The sequence below is a fragment of the Macrobrachium nipponense genome, chromosome 12 (assembly GCF_015104395.2).
Source record: "Macrobrachium nipponense isolate FS-2020 chromosome 12, ASM1510439v2, whole genome shotgun sequence".
Taxonomy (NCBI): Eukaryota; Metazoa; Arthropoda; class Malacostraca; order Decapoda; family Palaemonidae; genus Macrobrachium; species Macrobrachium nipponense.
In genome coordinates, this window is record NC_087205.1 from 82975611 (window position 1) to 82997623 (window position 22013).

At 43.6% G+C, this 22013-nt stretch overlaps 1 protein-coding gene across 1 annotated transcript in view; it reads right to left on the reverse strand.

The window, feature by feature from the left end:
- Positions 1-12312, reverse strand: part of LOC135224859 (uncharacterized) — a 201307-nt gene extending 188995 nt beyond the window's left edge. Inside the window, 1 exon segment of the mRNA XM_064264184.1 lies at positions 11585-12312. Coding sequence (XP_064120254.1) covers positions 11585-12312 — 728 coding nt within the window.
- Between the last annotated feature and the right edge of the window lie 9701 nt (positions 12313-22013).

Below are 22013 nucleotides of genomic sequence, written 5' to 3' on the forward strand. Positions count from 1 at the left end.
CAACGGAAATTTAACACAGTCCGGCCAAGTCTGAATGGAAATTTGACACAGTCCAGAAGAAATTTAACATAGTACAAGGACGCCTGAACGGAAAGTTGACATAGTCCAGACACATCTCAACAAAATATAGAGACTGTCTGGCCATGTCTGAATGGAAATTTGACAGTCTGGCTATGTCTGAACGGAAATTTGACAGTCTGGGCACGTCCCAACGGATATTTAACACAGTCCAGCCATGTCCAAATGGAAATTTGACACAGCACAGGCACGCATCAACGGAAATTTGACACTGTACAGCCATGTCTCAAAAATTTGACACAGTCCGGCCTCATCTCAATGGAAATTTGACTCAGTCCAGACACGTCTCAACGGGAATTTGACAGTCTGGCCATGTCTCAATGGTAATTGACACAGTTTGGGCACATCTCAACAGAAATTTGAGACAGTCTGGCCATGTCTCAAGAGAAATTTGACATAATCTGGCCATGTCTGTACAGAAATTGACACAGATTGGAACAGTTTGGCACACCTGAACGAAAATTTGACACAATTGGGCACGTCCTAAACGGAAATTTGACACAATTGGGCACGTCTAAATGGAAATTTGGAACAGTCTGGGCATGTCTCAATCAAAATTTGACATAATTCGGGCACGTCTCAACGGAAATTTGACTGTCCAGCCATGTCTCAATGGTAATTTGACACAGTCTGGGCACGTCTCAATGGAAATTTTACAGTCCAGCCATGTCTGAACAGAAATTTGTCACAGTCTGGCCACGTCTCAATTGAAATTTGACACAGTCTGGACATGTCTGTATGGAAATTTGACACAGTCCTGGCACGTCTCATGGAAATTTGACACAGCCCGACCATGTCTGAATGGAAATTTGGTCAGTTGGGCCATTCCCGTACGGAAATTGGACACCCGGGCACTACTTAATAGAAATTTGACTCAGTCCAGGCACATCTCAACAGAAATTTGAAACTGTCCCACCATGTTTCATGGGAAATTTGACAGTCTGCTTATGTCTGAATGGAAATTTAACAGTAGGGCACGTCCCAACGGAAATTTGACACAGTTCAGCCATGTCGCAAACAGAAATTTGACATAGTCCAGGCATGTCTGGATGGAAATTTGACACAGTTCGACCATATCTGAACGGAAATTTAACACTGTTCGGCCATGTCTGAATTGAAATTTGGCACAGTACGGGCACGTCTCAACTGAAATTCAACACTGTTTGGCCATGTCTGATTGAAATTTGACGCAGTATGGGTACGTCTCAATGGAAATCTGACACAGTCCGGACATGTTGAAAAGAAATTTGACACAGTCCGGTGATGTCTGAACAGAATTTTTGACACAGTCTGGTTACACCTCAACGGAAATTTAACACAGTCCGGCCAAGTCTGAATGGAAATTTGACACAGTCCAGAAGAAATTTAACATAGTACAAGGACGCCTGAACGGAAAGTTGACATAGTCCAGACACATCTCAACAAAATATAGAGACTGTCTGGCCATGTCTGAATGGAAATTTGACAGTCTGGCTATGTCTGAACGGAAATTTGACAGTCTGGGCACGTCCCAACGGATATTTAACACAGTCCAGCCATGTCCAAATGGAAATTTGACACAGCACAGGCACACATCAACGGAAATTTGACACTGTACAGCCATGTCTCAAAAATTTGACACAGTCCGGCCTCATCTCAATGGAAATTTGACTCAGTCCAGACACGTCTCAACGGGAATTTGACAGTCTGGCCATGTCTCAATGGTAATTGACACAGTTTGGGCACATCTCAACAGAAATTTGAGACAGTCTGGCCATGTCTCAAGAGAAATTTGACATAATCTGGCCATGTCTGTACAGAAATTTGACACAGATGGACCATGTCTGTCTGGAAATTTGACACAGTTTGGCACACCTGAACGAAAATTTGACACAATTGGGCACGTCTAAATGGAAATTTGGAACAGTCTGGGCATGTCTCAATCAAAATTTGACATAATTCGGGCACGTCTCAACGGAAATTTGACTGTCCAGCCATGTCTCAATGGTAATTTGACACAGTCTGGGCACGTCTCAATGGAAATTTTACAGTCCAGCCATGTCTGAACAGAAATTTGTCACAGTCTGGCCACGTCTCAATTGAAATTTGACACAGTCTGGACATGTCTGTATGGAAATTTGACACAGTCCTGGCACGTCTCATGGAAATTTGACACAGCCCGACCATGTCTGAATGGAAATTTGGTCAGTTGGGCCATTCCCGTACGGAAATTGGACACCTGGGCACTACTCAATAGAAATTTGACTCAGTCCAGGCACATCTCAACAGAAATTTGAAACTGTCCCACCATGTTTCATGGGAAATTTGACAGTCTGCTTATGTCTGAATGGAAATTTAACAGTAGGGCACGTCCCAACGGAAACTTGACACAGTTCAGCCATGCCACAACAGAAATTTGACATAGTCCAGGCATGTCTGGATGGAAATTTGACACAGTTCGGCCATATATGAACGGAAATTTAACACTGTTCGGCCATGTCTGAATTGAAATTTGGCACACTACGGGCACGTTTCAACTGAAATTTGACACAGTCCGGCCATGTTTGAACGGAAATTTAACAGTGCATGGATGCCTGAAAAGAAATTTGGCACAGTGTGGACACATCTAAAAGGAAATTTGGCACAGTCCGGGGACATCTCGATGGAAATTTGAGCCAGTTCAGGACACGTCTCAATGGAAATTTGATAGTCCGGTGATGTCTCAATGATAATTTTACACAGTCCGGGTATGTCTCAGTGGAAATTTGACACAGTCTGGACATGTTGAACAGAAATTTGACACAGTCCGGTGATGTCTGAACAGAAATTTGACACAGTCCGGTTACGTCTCAACAGAAATTTAACACAGTCCGGCCAAGTCTGAATGGAAGTTTGACACAGTCCAGCGATATATGAACAGAACATTGACACAGTCTGGTTACGTCTTAATGGAAATTTAACACAGCCCAGCCATGTCTCAACAGATAATTGACACCCTGGCACTTCTCAATAGAAATTTGAAATAGTCCAGCCATGTCTCAATGGATATTTGACATAGTCTGGCAATGTCTGAACGGAAATTTGACACAGCCTGGGCACTTCTCAACAGAAATTTGACACAGTCCACCTATGTCTTAATGGAAATTTGGCAGTCTGGGCATGACCCAACAGAAATTTGACACAGTCCGTGTAAGTCCCAATGGAAATTTGACACACATGGGCCATATCTCAATGTCTGAAAAATAAATTTGAAACACTCAGGCCACGTCTGAAAGGAAATTTGACACAGCCCAGCCATGTCAAAACAGAAATTTGACACAGTTTGGGCACGTCCCAATGGAAATTTGACACAGTCCGGGCACTTCTCAATTGAAACTGACAGTTTGGGCATGTCTAAATGGAAATTTGAGATATTCTGGCCATCTCAATGGAAATTTGACCATTCGTCCATTTCTAAATTGTGATTTGGCATAGTTCTGGCATGACTCTAAGGAAATTTGAAACTATGCAGCCATGTCCAAACAGAAATTTGACACAGTCCAAGCATGTCTCAATGGAAATTTGAAACAGTGTGGCCATGTCTCAAAGGTAATTTGACACAGTTCGGGCATGTCTCAATTTGATATAGTCCAGCCATGTCTGTAGAGAAATTTGACACAGTCCTGGCACATCTTATGGAAATTTGACACAGCCTGACCATGTATGAACGGAAATTTGGTCAGTCGGGCCATTCCTGAATGGAAATTTGACAGCTGGGCACTACTGAATGGAAATTTTACTCAGTCCAGGCGCATCTCAATGGAAATTTGAAACTGTCCCACCATGTTTCATGAGAAATTTGACAGTCTGCCTATGTCTGAACGAAAATTTAACAGTAGGGCACGTCCCAACGGAAATTTGACACAGTTCGGCCATGAAACAACAGAAATTTGACTTTGACATAGTCAGGCATGTCTGGATGGAAATTTGACACAGTCCAGTCATATCTGAACGGACATTTAACACTGTTTGGCCATGTCTGAATTGAAATTTGGCACAGTACGGGCACGTCTCAATGGAAATTTGACACAGTCTGGCCATGTTTGAACGAAAATTTAACATAGTTTAGGGACACCTGAAAAGAAATTTGGCACAGCGTGGACACATCTAAAAGGAAATTGGGCACAGTCCGGGGGACATCACAATGAAAATTTGAGCCAGTTCGGGACACGTCTCAACGGAAATTTGATAGTCCGGTGATGTCTCAATGGTAATTTTACACAGTCCAGGTACATCTCAGTGGAAATTCGACACAGTCCGGACATGTTGAACAGAAATTTGACACAGTCAGGTGATGTCTGAACAGAAATTTGACACAGTTCGCTGATGTCTGAACAGAATTTTTGACACAGTTCGGTTACGTCTCAACGGAAATTTAACACAGTCTGGCCAAGTCTGAATGGAAATTTGACACAGTCCAGCGATGTCTGAACAGAACATTGATACAGTCTGGTTACGTCTCAATGGAAATTTAACACAGCCCGGCCATGTTTCAACAGATAATTGACACTATGGCACTTCTCAATAGAAATTTGAAATAGTCCAGCCATGTCTCAATGAATATTTGGCATAGTCTGGCCATGTCTGAACAGAAATTTAACACAGCCTGGGCACGTCTCAACAGAAATTTGACACAGTCCAGCCAAGTCTCAATGGAAATTTGACCCCTGGGCACTTCTCAACAGAAATTTGACACACTGTGGGCACATCTCAACAGAAATTTGACACAGTCCAGCTATGTCCTAATGGAAATTTGGCAGTCTGAGCATGTCCCAACAGAAATTTGACACAGGTCGTGTAAGTCACAATGGAAATTTGACATACTTTGGCCACATCTCCATGGTAATTTGACACAGTTTGGGCCTGTCTCAATGGAAATTTGATACAGTCTGGTCATGTCTGAACGTAAATTTGACACAGTCCAGTCATGTCTGAACGGAAATTTGACACCCACACACATCTAAAAAAATTTGACACTTTCTTGCTATGTCTGAAATTTGACACTTTCCTGCTGTGTCTGAAATTTGACAGTCCGGGCACGTCCCAATGGAAATTGGACAGGACAGCCATGTCTCAACCAAAATTTGACACAGTCCAGGCACGTTTTACTGGAAATTTCACAAAGTCCACCCATGTCTGGAAGGAAATTTGAAACTGTCCAGGCATGCTTGGGTGGATATTTGACACTTTCCAGGTATGTATCAGCAGAAATTTGACACAGCCCTGCCATGGTTTAGTGGAAATTTGGCACAGTCCAGGCACGTCTCAATAGAAATTTGACATAGTCCGGCCATGTCTGAACGGAAAATTGACACAGTCCAGCCATGACTGAACAGAAATTTGATGGTCCAGGTTCATCTCAACGGAAATTTGACTCAGTCCGCCATGTCTGAAAAGAAATTTGACACACTCAGGCCATGTCTGAGAGGAAATTTGACACAGCCCAGCCAGGTCACAACAGAAATTTGATACAGTCCGGGCACGTCTCAATGAAAATTTTACACAGTCTGGGTACTTCTCAATGGAAATTTAGTTTGGGCATGTCTAAACGGAAATTTGAGATATTCTGGCCATGTCTCAATGGAAATTTGACCGTTCACCCTTTCCTAAATGGTTATTTGGCACAGTTCGGGCATGTCCAAACGGATATTTGAGATATTCTGGCCATGTCTAAATGGAAATTTGACCATTCCTCCTTTTCTAAATGGTGATTTTGCACAGTTTGGGCATGTCCAAACGGATATTTGACACAGTACAGGCACGTCTCAATGGAAATTTGAAACAGTGTGGCCATGTCTCAAAGGTAATTTGACACAGTTCGGGCATGTCTCAACGGAAATTTGATGCAGTCCGGTCATGTCTGAACGTAAATTTGATATAGTCCAGCCATGTCTGTACATAAATTTGACACAGACCTGGCACGTCTGAATGGAAATTTGACACTGTCAGTCCATGTCTGAAAGGAAATTTTGCACAGTCCGGCCACGTCCAAACGGAAATATGGCACAGTCCGACCATGCCTGAATGGAAATTTGGCACAGCTCGGCCATGTCTGAACAGAAATTTGACACAGTCCGGTTAGTGTGAACGATAATTTAACACAGTCCAACCATGTCTGAATGAAAATTTAACACAGTCTGGCCATGCCCGAATAAAAATTTGACATAGTCCGGCCATGTCCGAACGGAAATTTGCCACAGTTCGTGTATGTTTCAACGGCAATTTGACACAGTCTGGCCATGTTTCACCGGGAATTTGACACAGTCCAGGCACATATCAACGGAAATTTGACATAGAATGGCCATATCTGAACGTAAATTTGACACAGTCCAGCCATGTCTGAACAGAAATTTAACATAGTACAAGGACGCCTGAACTGAAAGTTGACATAGTCCAGACACATCTCAACGAAATATAGACACCGTCAGGCCATGTCTGAACGGATATTTGAAACAGTTTGGCTATGTGTGAACGGAAATTGACAGTCCAGGCACGTCCCAACGGAAATTTGACACAGTGTAGCCATGTCTGAATGGAAATTTGACACAGCCCAGGCACGTTTCAGTGAAAATTTGACACAGTCCTTGCACATCTAATGGAAATTTAAACAGTCCGACAATGTTTGAACCTAAATTTGACACAGTCAAGACATTCCTGAGCGGAAATTTGACACCGAGGCACTACTCAGTGGAAATTGGACACAGTCTAGGCACATCTCAATGGAAATTTCTGCCTATGTCTGAACGGAAATTTAACAGTAAGGGCACATCCTAATGGAAATTTGACATATTTCAGCCATGCCTCAACAGAAATTTGACACATGTCCAGGCATGTCTGGATGGAAATTTGACACAGCCTGGCCATATCTGAACAGAAATTTAACACTGTTTGGCCATGTCTGAATGGAAATTTGACACTGTTTGGCCATGTCTCAAGGGAAAGTTGATATAGTCCGGTTATGTCTGAACGGAAATTTGGAACAGTACGGTCACGTCTCAACAGGAATTTGACACAGTCCGGCCATGTCTGAACGGAAGTTTAACATAGTGCAGGGGTGCCTAAACAGAAATTTGACAATCTGGACACATCTAAATGGAAATTTGGCACAGTTCGGGGACATCTCAATGGAAATTTGAGCCAGTTCAGGCACGTCTCAACAGAAATTTGATAGTCCGGCAATGTCTCAATGGTAATTTGACACTGTCTGGGTACGTCTCAATGGAAATTTGACACAGTCCGGACATGTTGAAAAGAAATTCGATACAGTCCGGCGATGTCTGAACAGAATTTTTGACACAGTGCGGTTACATCTCAACGGAAATTTAACACAGTCCGGCCAAGTCTGAATGGAAATTTAACACAGTCCAGAAGAAATTTAACATAGTACAAGGACGCCTGAACGGAAAGTTAACATCTCAACAAAATGTAGACACTGTCTGGCCATGTCTGAACGGAAATTTTACACAGTCTGGCCACGTCTCAATGGAAATTTGACACAGTCCAGGCACATCTCAATGGAAATTAGACACCATCCCGCCATGTCTTCCGGGCATGTGTCAATAGAAATTTGACACAGTCCAGGTACATTTAAATGGAAATTTGACACAATCCAGGCACACTTTAACAGAAATTTGACATAGTATTGCCATGTCTGGACAGAAATTTGACACACTCTGTCCATGTCTGAAAGGAAATTGGGCACAGTCCAGCCATGTCACAACAGAAATTTTACACAGTCCGGGAACATCTCATCAGAAATTTGACACAGTCCTGGCACTTTTCAACAGAAATTGACAGAGTTCAGGCATGTCTAAACAGAAATTTGAGACAGTCCGGCCATGTCTCAATGGGAATTTGACCGTCCATCCTTTTCTAAATGGTAATTTGACACAGTTCAGGCATGTCTCAAAGGAAATTTTACACAATACAGCTGACCTGATCTTCGATCATACAAGGGTTCTACCAGTACAATGAAACGCGTAAGATAAAATTAACACACATGTATTTTCCTTAATAGTTACACAGTGCCCTGTTGCTAATATTACGCTACTAATTATATGATTATTATATAGTCGGAAGGTACTCTAAGGCGACACGCGCCGACCACTGTCTTTGAGACGTGCCCTGACCCGTCGACCACTAATTCCCTACTGCCTCTTAACTTTTCAAACTGACTGGTTTGGGTCACAGGTCTAAGCTGATTGGCCTCTTATAATTGAAAGGAACCAAGGGTCTTCGATGTATGGCACTCATTTGAATCACCCATGCCACGCCACCAACGATCATATGGGGATTCGATGAATCAGCGATATCTATCGATCGTTACTCTCTCATCACACATACGCACAACACATCTAGTAGAATTTCCGTTACGTCTCACACATGAGTTTTCTATGCAGATCAGTTCACCATCCCCCACACAAGTTCTGCGTCCCGCAGAACTCATAACACTATTTTTTTTTTTTTTTTTTTTGTATGCATTTTTCCTTTATTTAGTCTATCATTTGTGCACTGTTATTTGAGTACCTTACCGACCGAAATGTTATTAGAAATGTTATTAATAATTCATGCAGAATAAAAACTAAACTTAGCAAGCCAGGGTCAAATTGCGTGCTTACAATTGGCAATTTACAGTCTGTTTCTGAATTCCACGCATCACATTGTAAACATGTTCTTAAATGAAAAGAAATTATGTAAGAATCAATGAAATAATAAATTTTATATCACCACATTAAAACACATTACATTCTTCTTAAAATTGGAGCACAAAAACCTGCAGTTCAAAAAATAATAAGATAAACAGATAGTACAAAAAAACTGTATTTAAAAAAAAACAATAAAATAAACAGATTACTATCAATCATCAAGACCAAAGAACTTGTAAACACAATAAGGAAACAGAAAATATGATTTGTCTGGTTTATGCACGAAAAGGTATCATCACAAAATCAAAATAAAAGATTAAAAAGAAACACATCAGGTTGGTGCAAAGATACGTTTAGAATAATGTTCATACTTCAGAACATGACACCAATATTTGCGACCTTCGTCTGTATGCACGTCGGGCGCACCGTTAATGATCCCTAGACAAGCTTGTATATCATCTTCACTTTCCTCTCCCAGGTAACCAGGCAGTCCCAGAAATGGGGGTACCGGTTTGTTCAGATGCCACATCAGGACATCTTCTCTGACGGGATGCATGTGCGATAAGTGGTATTCGCACTGGGCACCGGTCCTAATATGCTTTATCACCGCAGTGTCGTTTTTAATTTCTTTCACGCGGTACGGACCTAGATAGGCGGGCTCAAGTTTATGTTTCTTTGGTTGCAGTCTTTTCAAATAGACCCTGTCCCCTATTTGTATCTTAGACGTTTGTGTGCGGAATCGCTGATCATATTGCATCTGATACTTTTCATTTGCCCTCAACAGAAGTTTCTGCATTATCTGAAATACTCTTCGGGTTAGGTTACAGAACATCACCCGGTATTGCTCGACACTATATAACGGTAAAGTTCTAGGGTCCATGATCACAGTATATGGCAATGAAGGGTCCTGTCCGTACACTAAAAAATACGGGGTATCTCTTATGGAGCTGTTATACGCAGTATTAAGTGCAAATTCCGCCATTTGCAACATCTCTGCCCACTGATTCGGACTGTCTGCCACTAAATATTTCAAAATATTTGTCACTTCTCTATTATGGGATTCAACTAACCCATTGGCTGAAGGCCGGTAGGATGCGATCGTGAAATGTTCCACATTAAATAATTTTGTCAGCTCTTTTATCACTTCATTAACGAACTCACGCCCATCATCACTGATTAGAGTACGAGGACAGCTGAATTTCGTTATGAATGAACACAAAGCTCTGGCAACCGATATTGCGGTCTTATCCACCATTGCGTAGGTGTGCGTATAACGCGTGAACGCATCCACCATCACACATACATATTTGAACTGCCCGTCTCCAGGAGGGAAGGGTCCTACGACATCGATATGCGCTCTGTTAAATTTAATTGGCTCTACTGGCCACATGCGAGCCTTGGGAATAGAGTGTTTGTGGTTTTTCATGGTATTACATATGTGGCACTGGCTGATAAATTTTGTAATGTCTGTTCTCATTCCTATCCAAAAAAAGGATTCTCGTGCCCTCCTGAGGGACCTTTCTATACCTATATGTCCTGCATAAGCACTTACATGTATCATGTGGATGGCTTTCTCCATATTTACAAAACAAAATATCTCCTTCAATGAAGAACATACTTCTGGACACCTTTAGGAAATCGGGAAACTCGTTACTCGCACCCCTTACATAAGCCCTAACCTGCCCGATCCATGGCTCGGACTTCTGACCCCTTATCACCTCTCCAACACTCCAACCACACAAATCAATCACACACTCATTTTCACTCCCAGGGCATTCGCTTGCTGACCCCCTAGGAGGATCAGCCCTTTCACTCCCACGACTCGTTTCCCTTCTCTCTCTCCCTAACTCTGGAGTTCCCGAGTTATTCCCGTTTTCTACATCGGCTGCCTCTGACTCATGCACTTGCTTCTTCCGTCGTTGTTCCTCTCTCTTTGCTGCTCGCGTTGTAACTCCCATTATGGCACTTCTGGAGAGGGCATCCGCTACTTTATTTGTTTTCCCTGCTATATGTTCAATTCAAACAATATCAAACTCTAACAGCCGTTCTATCCAACGAGCCTGTCGAGTGGTCAAATCCCCTTTCCTGAATAAATCTCTCAATGGGCAATGATCTGTGTTAATCTTTAACGATGTCTCTCCAGCATCCATAGAATAGCCAATGCCTCTCTATCGAAGGTACTGTAATTCTTCTCCGCTCCTTTCAATGCTCGTGATGCAAAACAAATCGGCTTTTCATTCCCTGCATCGTCAACTTGAGAAATCACTCCCCCAATAGCTATACTGCTCGCGTCAGTGGTTACTATAAATGCTCGATCGAACTTTGGATAAGCTAATAGTTCATTACTAGTGAGTGAAATCTTTAATTCTTGAAAAGCTATTTCTTCCTCTCGTTCCCAATGAAAATCTTTCTGCTTTCTCAATGAATCTAGCGGTCTCGCTATTTTACTGAAATCTTTTATGAATTTACGGTAGTAGCCCGCGAGCCCAAGGAAACTGGCTACTTCCTTTGCATTCTTCGGTCGGGGAAATTCTCTAATTGCTGCTACTTTATCGGCACAAGGCTTAAGGCCTTCGGATGTTACGATGTGCCCCAAAAATTCAACTTCTTGCTGAAAGAATTTACATTTGGTTAGATTAATTTTCATCCCTTGTCGCTTTAAAGCTTCTAAAACTTCAATAATGTTCTTCTTGTGTTCTTCTACTGTAGCCCCTATTATGATTATGTCATCTAAATAAACAAACACGCTATGTCCTAATAGCGGAGCTAATACGGACATCATAACACGTGAAAAATGAGCAGGAGCATTCTTTACCCCAAAAGGGAGGTAATTATATTCAAACAATTGATCATTTGCTATAAAGGCTGTCTTTTCCTTGCTACTCTCGTCTATAGGTATTTGATGATACCCTGACTTTAAATCTAAGGTGGTGAAGAATTTACTTTCCCTGACCTTAATCAACAACTCTTCGATAGAGGACAATGGAAATGCATTGTCTTTTGTGATACTATTCAACTTTCTATAATCAACACATAGCCTAAGAGAACCATCCTTCTTTTTAACCATCACGATTGGCGAGGCCCAGGGGGATTCACTTTCTCTAATTGTCCCTTGTTCCCTTAATTTATTAATCTCGCTCTCCACTTCCCGCTGATAACAAACTGGTATTCTATAAGGCTTAGATCTTATGGGTGGATGACCCCTGGTTTCTATAACAAAAGGAAAACTATTTACTCTGCCTGGGGTTTCGTCGCCAATCGCGATTACATCTTGATAACCTTCTACGATTTCTTTGACAATATTCTGATAAGTAACAGGGGTAGACCCACCAGCTGTCCGGAGGAGTCTACTTAGACGTTCCTCACTGCGACCTTGAAACGTGCTACCCAAGGTCGCAAGAGTGTAGGAAGCATCTGCTATTTCACAAGGTTCAAGGTCGCATATCGACTCGCTGTTTAGTACGATACGCTGGTCACTGACATTCATAAATGGCACATTAATTTCTCCCTGTATTACCTCACTCAGACCCGGAATGATAAAATCGTCCCATTTGTTATGTGGTCTGATCATAACTAAAGTGCCTTCCGGTATGCTCCGTGAGGGTGTCACGGCGAGGGATGAGAGGGTCCGGGGTGGTGCCACATCTCCCGCCTCTGGGGCAGCGGGTACTTTTCCCCCAGCTCCCTTCGACTTAAGGGAGACTCGTAGGCACCTCGGTCTCTCCCCCTCTGTGGGAATTCTTTGTCCCTTTAAACATACCTCGATCCCTTTCCCGGCTGTGCCAGCCACTCTTATTTCGTTCCTATCCACAAAAATCAATTCCTAAAATAACTGAAATTCCTCGCCTGTCGATGGTTACCTGTTGTTTCACAGCCCTCTGGGTTACCATCCGATGACCACCTGCAGTACTCAAAACCAAAGAACCTTTCATCGGCTGCACCGATCCTGTCACCAGGTGTTCTTCTAACAGACACACACTTGCACCAGTGTCGATCAACGCCCTTCCCTGTCGCTCCCCTACCCATATTTGCACGATCGGCACCACGGCTTCCTTCGTGGATTGAGGGTGAGAGATAGGCTCTTGCTCTCCTGGCACCCTGTACGACCGGGCATGGGCAGCGACAGGTGGGGGAGGGCTATCCACTACTTCTCGAGGGGTTGGCTGACTTCCCCTCCTCCCCGACAAGGCGTCCCTTGTCCTACCGGGGACACGGTCGTTGTTTGGACCCGGCGGCCGTGGGTGTAGTCGGGGGTCCTCCCGACTCCTCCTCCACGCCGCCTTCCCCTTCCTCTCCTTGGTGAGGGGGGAGCGTTGTTTCGCTGGCCGTCGTCGTTTTTTGAACAAGCGCTCACGAGGTGGTCTGTTGCTTTGCATCGAAAACAACGTCGTGGCTCGATGAAAGAGGGGCACTGGGCAATCAGGTGGCCCTCTCTCCTACACCCCCAGCAACGGCCAACCGTGTAATTCGGCTGTTTTCCCCTTGCCTCTTCGAGGCCCCTGGGTGCGTGACCCGGCCCCTGGATGTTGAGTGAGGCTGGCGGAGGATTCGCCGGGTCAGATTGGTTAACCGTTGCAACAACCGGTTGGGAGGTGGCCTGTGCCCCCATCCTTGTTTGCTGGCGTCGTCTGTGGTCGAATAGTTGCTGTACCTTCGGCAGCAAGGTGTGTAAGGGCCTCTTGTCGTCAACAAGAAATCCCACTACGGAGGTGGGAAGAATTCGTTTCAGCATGCGTCGACAGAAATTTTCTTTTCCCTCTACAGTCTGATCTTCGTTAGGGGTGAGGGACTCATAGTCCTCACCGACGCGATAGTAGAAGGCTGAAATCGACTCTCCCTCCCCCAACCTGGGGTCATAACCTTCCATTAGCCCCATCTTTTCCTCTCGATGTAGGGCAAACTGCTGAGTGAGGTGCTGTTTAAAAGTACCCCAGTCTGCCGAATAACGGACGTCCCAGCTCCTGATCTGTCGTGCTGCATCACCGATGATCTTCTGTTTCGCTTGCACAATCTTTTCTCTATCTGTCCAACCAATTGTGGCGTTTTCAACACACTTTATAAAGGTCTCGATCGAAAGGAAGCCTTCACCAGTGCGTAAGTTATCAACTCAGGCACGGATCCATCTAGCACTGGCAGTTTTTCTACTTTTCAGTCGATCGCACTTGCGTGAACGACGCGGCTTTGGCCGAAATTGTGGGTGGGTCGACGGGATTTTTTGTTTGCGTATCTTTTGTTAATTTGTGTAACTCTTCTACCGCGCGTTGGATAATTGTTGCCACTGCCGGATCATTCACACTGTCCTTTTTCTCGGCACTGTTATTGTTAGCACTGGTGCTGCTAGTACTGGCACTCCCGCCATTGCGCGCCACTTTTCTCCGAGTTTGTTAATTATTATGCACTGGCAAGACCTCACGACTGACACCAATTTATATGACCTGATTTTCGATCATACAAGGGTTCTACCAGTACAATGAAACGCGTAAGATAAAATTAACACATGTGTATTTTCCTTAATAGTTACACAGGGCCCTGTTGCTAATATTACGCTACTAATTATATGATTATTATATAGTCGGAAGGTACTCTAAGGCGACACGCGCCGACCACTGTCTTTGAGACGCGCCCTGACCCGTCGACCACTAATTCCCTACTGCCTCTTAACTTTTCAAACTGAACTTGTTTGGGTCACAGGTCTAAGCTGATTGGCCCCTTATAATTGAAAGGAACCAAGGGTCTTTGATGTATGGCACTCATTTGAATCACCCATGCCATGCCACCAACGATCATATGGGCATTCGATGAATCAGCGATATCTATCTGATCGTTACTCTCTTATCATACATACGCACAACACATCTAGTAGAATTTCCGTTATGTCTCACACATGAGTTTTCTATGCAGATCAGTTCATAGCTATGTCTGAACAGGAATTTGGAAGAGTCCAGCCATGTTTCAATGGATATTTGACACAGTCCAGGCACGTCTCAATGGAAATTTGACACAGTCTGGCAATGTCTGAATGGAAATTTGACATAGTCTGGCCATGTCAGAACAAAATTTGACATAGCCCAGGCTCATTTCAATGAAAATTTAGCTCAGTCTGACGGAAATTTGACACAGTACATGCACATATTAACCGAAATTTGACACAGTACGGCCATGTCTCAACGGAATTTGACACGTCCAGGCAAGTATCAACGGAAATTTGACAGTCTGGCCATGTCTGAATGGAAGTTTGATACAGTCTAGGCACGTCTCAACGAAGATTTGAAACAGTCAGGTCATGTCTTAACATAAATTTGACACAGTCCGGCCATGTCTGAACGAAAATTTGACACAGTCAGGCACGTCTGAACGGAAATTTGACACTGTCCAGCCATGTCTAAACGGAAATGTGACACAGTCCGGCCATGTCTGAATGGAAATTTGACACAGTCCGGCCTGGTTTGAACGGAAATTTGACACCCGGGCACTTCTCAATGGAAATTTGACTCAGTCCGGGCACATTTAGTGTAAATATTTGACACAGTCCGACCAAGCCTGAACTGAAATTTGACACAGTCTGGGCACATCTGAACGGAAATTTGACACAGTCAAAGTACATATTAACAGAAATTTGACACTGTCCGTCCATGTCTGAACTGAAATTTGACAGTCTGGCTATGTCTGAATGTAAATTTGACAGTCAAACGCACATCCCAATGCAAAATTTGACACAGTCCAGCCATGACTCAATGAAAATTTGACAAAGTCCAGGCACTTTTCAACGGACATTTCTGAACAGAAATTTGACACAGTCTGGGCACACATCAACGAAAATTTGACAATCTGGGAATGTATCAACAAAAATTTGACACAGTCCGGCCATGTTTCCACAGAAATTTGACACAGTCTGGCCATGCATCAACGGAAATTTGATATTCTGGGCACGTCTCAACGGAAATATGACACAGTCCATCCATGTATGAACAGAAAATTGACACTGTCCTGCCATATCTGAGAGAAAATTTAACACAGCCTGGCTATGTCTGAACAGAAATTTAACAGTCTGAGCGCAGTCCAGGAACATTTAAACGAAAATTTGACAGAGTCAGGCCATGTCTGGACGGAAATTTGACACTGTATGGGCATGTCTGAATGGAAATTTGACACAGTCTGGCTGTTTCTGAATGGAAATTTGACACAGTCAGAGCACATCTCAACAAAATATAGACACTGGCCATGTCTGAACGGAAATTTGACATAGTCTGGCTATGTCTGAACTGAAATTTGACAGTCCGGCATGTCCCAACAGAAATTTGACACAGTCCAGCCATGTCTGAATGGAAATTTGTCACATCCCAGGCACGTTTAAATGGAAATTTGACACTGTCCATGCATGTTTCAACAGAAATTTGACACAGTACAGTCATTTCTGGACAGAAATTTGAAACAGTCCGGTCATGTTTGAATGGAAATTTGATATTGCCCAGCCATGTCTGAATGGAAATGGGATACTGTGCGGCCATGTCTCAACAGAAATTTGACAGTCTGGCCACATCTCAATGGAAATTTGACACAGTCCGGGCACATCTCAAAGGAAATTAGATACTGTCCCACCATGACTGATGGAAAATTTGACACAGCCTGCCTATGTCTGAACGGAAATTTAACAGTAAAGGCCCGTCTCAAAGGAAAGTTTACACAGTCCAGTCATGTCTGGACAGAAATTTGACAGTCTGGCCATATCTGAACGGAAATTTGACACTGGCCATGTCTGAATGGAAATTTGACACTGTTTGGCCAGGTTTCAATGGAAAGTTGACACTGTCTAGCCATGGATCAATGGAAATTTGACATAGGCCAGCCATGCCTGAACGGAAATTTGACACAGTCTGGCCATGTCTGAACAGAAATTTACATACTCCGTGTATGTTTCAGCGGAAAATTGACACAGTCTGGACATGTCTCACCGGAAATTTGACACAGTCTGGCCATGTCTGAACATAAATTTGACACAGTCCAGCCATGTCTGAACGGAAACTCAACATAGTACAAAGACCCCTGAGCGGAAAGTTGACATAGTGTAGACACATCTCAACAAAATATAGACACATTTAGGCCATGTCTGAACGGAAATTTGACACAGACTGGCTATGTCTGAATGGTAATTTGACAGTCCGGGCACGTCTCAACCAAAATTTGACACAGTGCAGCCCTGTCTGAATGGAAATTAGACATAGCCCAGGCACATTTCAGCGGAAATTTGACACAGTCCGGTCATGTTTGGACTGAAATGTGATACTGTCCGGGCACGTCTCTGCGAAAATTTGACACAGTCTGGCCATGTCTGAATGGAAATTTGACACTGTGTGGCCATGTCTCGACAAAAATTTGACACAGTCCACCCACGTCTCAATGGAAATTGACACAGTCGGACACGTCTCAACGGAAAATTTGACAGTCTGGCTGTGTCTTAATGGTAATTGACACAGTTCGGAGACATCTCAACAGAAATTGAGACAGTCCGGCCATGTCACAAGGGAAATTTGACAAAATCTGGCCATGTCTGTACAGAAATTTGACATAGATGGACCATGTCTGACCAGAAATTTGACACAGTCGGGGCACATCTAAACGGAAATTTGGAACAGTCTGGGCATTTCTCAATCGAAATGTGACACCGTTCGGGCACGTCTCAACAGAAATTTGACAGTCTGGCCATGTCTCAATGGTAATTTGACACAGTCTGGGCACGTCTCAGTGGAAATTTGACACAGTCCGGCGATGTCTGAACAGAAATGTGTCACTGTCCGGGCATGTCTCAATTGAAATTCGACACAGTCCGGCCATGTCTGAACTTAAATTTGACACAGTCCTTGCACGTGTCATGGAAATTTCAACAATCCAACCAAGTTTGAACGGAAATTTGACACAGTCCGGCCATTCCTGAGCGTAAATTTGACACTGGGGCACTACTTCAAATGGAAATTGGACACAGTCTGGGCACATCTCGATGGAAATTTGACACCGTCCCTTCATGACCGCCATGAACGGAAATTTAACAGTAAGGGCACATCCCAATGGAAATTTGACACACTTCATCCATGCCATAACAGAAATTTGACATAGTCCAGGCATGTCTGGATGGAATTCAGCCATGGTTCGAGGGATAATTGACACCCGGCACTTCTCACAAGAAATTTGAAGCAGTCCAGCCATGTCTCAATGGATATTTGACATAGTCTGGCCATGTCTGAACGGAAATTTGACACAGCTTGAACACGTTTCAACAGAAATTTGACACAGTCCAGCCAAGTCTCAACGGAAATTTGACCCCGGGCACTTCTCGACAGAAATTTGACACACTGCAGGCACTTCTCAACAGAAATTTGACACTGTCTGGTTATGTCAATGTGGAAATTGGCATTCTAGGGCAGTCGTCCCAAACAAATTTGACACAGCCTGTGCAAGTCCCAACGGAAATTTGATACAGTCCGGTCATGTCCGAATGTAGATTTGACACAGTCCAGCCATGTCTGTACATAAAATTTGACACAGACTGGGCACAGAGACATTTGAATGGAAATTTGTTTGAACAACTGTCCGTCCATGTCAGAACAGAAATTTGACACAGACGGGCCATGTCTGAACGGAAATTTGACACCCGGGCAAATCTCAACGAAAAAATTGACACTGTCCGGCTATGTCTGAAAATTTGACAGTCTGGTCATGTTCAAACAAAAATTTGACATAGTCCAGCCACGTCTGTACATAAATTTTGACACAGACTGGGCACGTCTTGAAAGGAAATTTGGACACTGTCCGTCCATGTCTGAACGGAAATTTTGCACATGTCCCGCCATGTCCAAATGGAAATATGGCAAAGTTCGTCCTTTTGTGAACAGAAATTTGACACCTTCTGGGCAGGTCTGGACGGAAAAAAATTTGACAGTCCATACATTTCTCAGAGGAAATTTGGCACAGTCAGGTCATGTCTGAACGGAAATTTGACACAGTCTGGTTAGCCTGAACGAAAATTTAACACAGTCCAGCCATGTCTGAATGGAAATTTCACACAGTCCGGCCATGTCTGAACAGAAATTTGACACAATCTGTGTATATTTCGACGGAAATTTGACACAGTCTGGCCATGTCTCACCGGAAATTTAACACAGTCCCTGGCACATATCAACGAAAATTTGACACAGTCTGGCCATGTTCTGAACGTAAATTTGATGCAGCCCAGGCACATCTGAATGGAAATTTGACAGTTCGGGCACTTCTCAACGGCACATATCAACGGAAATTTGACGCAGTCTGGCCATGTCTGAACGTAAATTTGACACAGTTCAGCCATGTCTGAACAAAAAGTTTATGTAGTCCAGGCATGTCTTAACGGAAATTTGACACAGTTCAGGTACGCCTGAACGAAAATTTGACACTGTCCCTCCATGTCTGAACGACAATTTGACAGTCTAGCTATGTCTGCATGGAAATTTGACAGTCCGGGCACATCCCGATGCAAGTTTAACACAGTCCAGCATGTCTCAATGGAAATTTGACATAGTCCAGGAACTTGTTAACACTGTCCGGGCACGTTTCAACAAAAATTTGACACAGTCCAGGCACGTTTCAACAGAAATTTAACACAATACGGCCATGTCTGGACGGAAATTTGAAAGCCAGGTCATGTCTGGACAGAAATTTGACACTGTCCGGGCACGTCTCAGCGGAAATTTAACACAGTTCCGCCATGCCTGAATGGAAATGTGAGACAGTCCGGGCACATCCCAATGCAATATTGACACCGTCCGGCCATGTCTGGACGGAAATCTGACACAGTACGGCCGTGTCTGGCCAGAAATTTGAACACAGCCGTCATGTCTGGATGGAAACTGGACACCTGTCCGGCATGTTTCAGCGTAAATTTGACACAGACTGGCATGTCTGAATGGGAATTGGACACAGTGCAGGCACATTCAACAAAAAAAGTCCAGGCTCATTTCAACGGAAATTTGAAAACAGTACGGCCATGTGCTGAAAGGAAATTTGACACAGTCGGCTATGCCTGAATGGAAATTTGGCACAGTCCGGCTGTATCTGAATGGAAAATTTGACACAGTCAGGCCATGTTTCAACGGAAATTTTGCACAGTCGGCTATGTTTGAACAGAAATTGACAGTCTAGGCATGTTCCATTGCAAATTTGACACAGTCCAGCCATCTCTCAACGGAAAGTTGACACAGTCCATGTCTAGACGGAAATTTGAAACAATCCAGTTATGTCTGGACAGAAATTTGACACTGCTCAGTTCGGCAATGTATGCACTTCTCAATAGAAATTTGACACACCGTGGGCACATCTCACCAGAAATTTGACACAGTCAGTCTGGGCACGTCCCAACGGAAATTTGACACAGTCTGGGCACGACTCAATTGAGATTTGAGACAGTCTGGGGACGTCTCAATGGAAATTTAATACAGTCCGGTCATGTCCGAACATAAATTTGACACAGTCCAGCTATGTCGGTACATAAATTTGATGGTACAGAAATTTGACACTCCATTCATGTCTGAACGGAAATTTGACACTCCATACCATGTCTGAATGGGAATTTGACACAGTCTGGGCTTTGTCTGAATGGAAATTTGACACCCGGGTACTACTCAATTTAATTCGACACAGTCCGGGCACATCTCACTGAAACTTTGACACCGTACGACAATTTCTGAACGGAATTGACACTGTCCGGCTAGACCGAACAGAAATTAGACAGTCTGGGCACGTCCAAATGGAAATTTGACACAGTCCATCATGTCTCAACAGAAATTTGACACAGTCCAGGCACCTTTCAATAGAAATATGACAGTCCAGCCTTGTCTGGAAGGAAATCTGAAACAGTCCAGTCATGCTTGGGCAGAAATTTGACACTGCCCGGGTATGTATCAGCGGAAATTTGACATAGTCCGGCCATGTCTAATTGGAAATTTGGCACAGTAAAGGCACATCTCAATAGAAATTTGACGCAGTCTGGCCACGTCCGAACGGAAATTTGACACAGTCCAGCCATGACTTTGACAGTCTGGGCTCATCATAATGGAAATTTGACACAGTCTGTCCCTGTCTGAACATAAATTTGACACACTCCGGCAATGTCATAAAGGAAATTTGACACAGTCCAGTCATGTCACAACAAAAATTGACACAGTACTGGCATGTCTCAATGGAAATTTGACACAGTCTGGGCACTTCTCAACAGAAATTGACACAGTTTGGGCATATCTAAACGGAAATTTGAGACAGTCCGGCCATGTCTCAATGGAAATTTCACTGTCCTGCATTCTCAACAGAAATTTGAGACAGTTGGGCAAGTCTCAAAAGAAATTTGACAAAGTATGGCCATGTCTGAACGAAAATTTGGGAGAGTCCAGCCGTTTCAATGGATATTTGACACAGTCTGGGGACGTCTGAAAGGAAACTTGACCCAGTCTGGCAATGTCTGAATGGAAATTTGACATAGTCTGGCCATGTCTGAACAGAAATTTGACACAGTCCGGGCACATCTCAATGGAAATTTGGCACAGTGTGGCCATGTGTGAACGAAAATTTGACACAGTACAGGCCAGTCTCAATGGAAATTTGAGATAGTCTGACCATGTGAGAACGGAAATTTGACACAGTCTGGGCAAGTCTCAATGAAACTTTGACATGGTCCAGCCATGTCTGAACAGAAATTTGGCACAATCCGGCCATGTCAGAACAGAAATTTGACAACGTACGTCCTTGTCTGAATGGAAATTTGACAGTCCATACACGTCTCAAAGTAAATTTGGCACAGTCCAGCCATGTATGAATGGAAATTTGGCACAGTCCGGCCATGTCTGACAGAAATTTGACACAGTCTGGCCATGTCTGAACAGAAATTTGACACAGTCTGTGCATGTATCATCATGCACAGTACAGCCATGTCTCAACGGAAATTTGACAGTCCAGACACGTATCAACGGAAATTTGACACAGTCTGGCCATGTCTGAATGGAAGTTTGACACAGTCTAGGCACGTCTCGACTGAGATTTGTAACAGTCAGGTCATGTCTGAACATAAATTTGACAGTCCAGCCATGTCTGAATGGAAATTTGACAGTCCAGGCTTCGTCTGAACGGAAATTTGACACTGTCCAGCTATGTCTGAATGGAATTGTGACACATCCGACCATATCTAATGGAAATTTGACACAGTCCGGCCTTGTATGAACGGAAATTTAACACCTGGGCACTTCTCAACTAAAT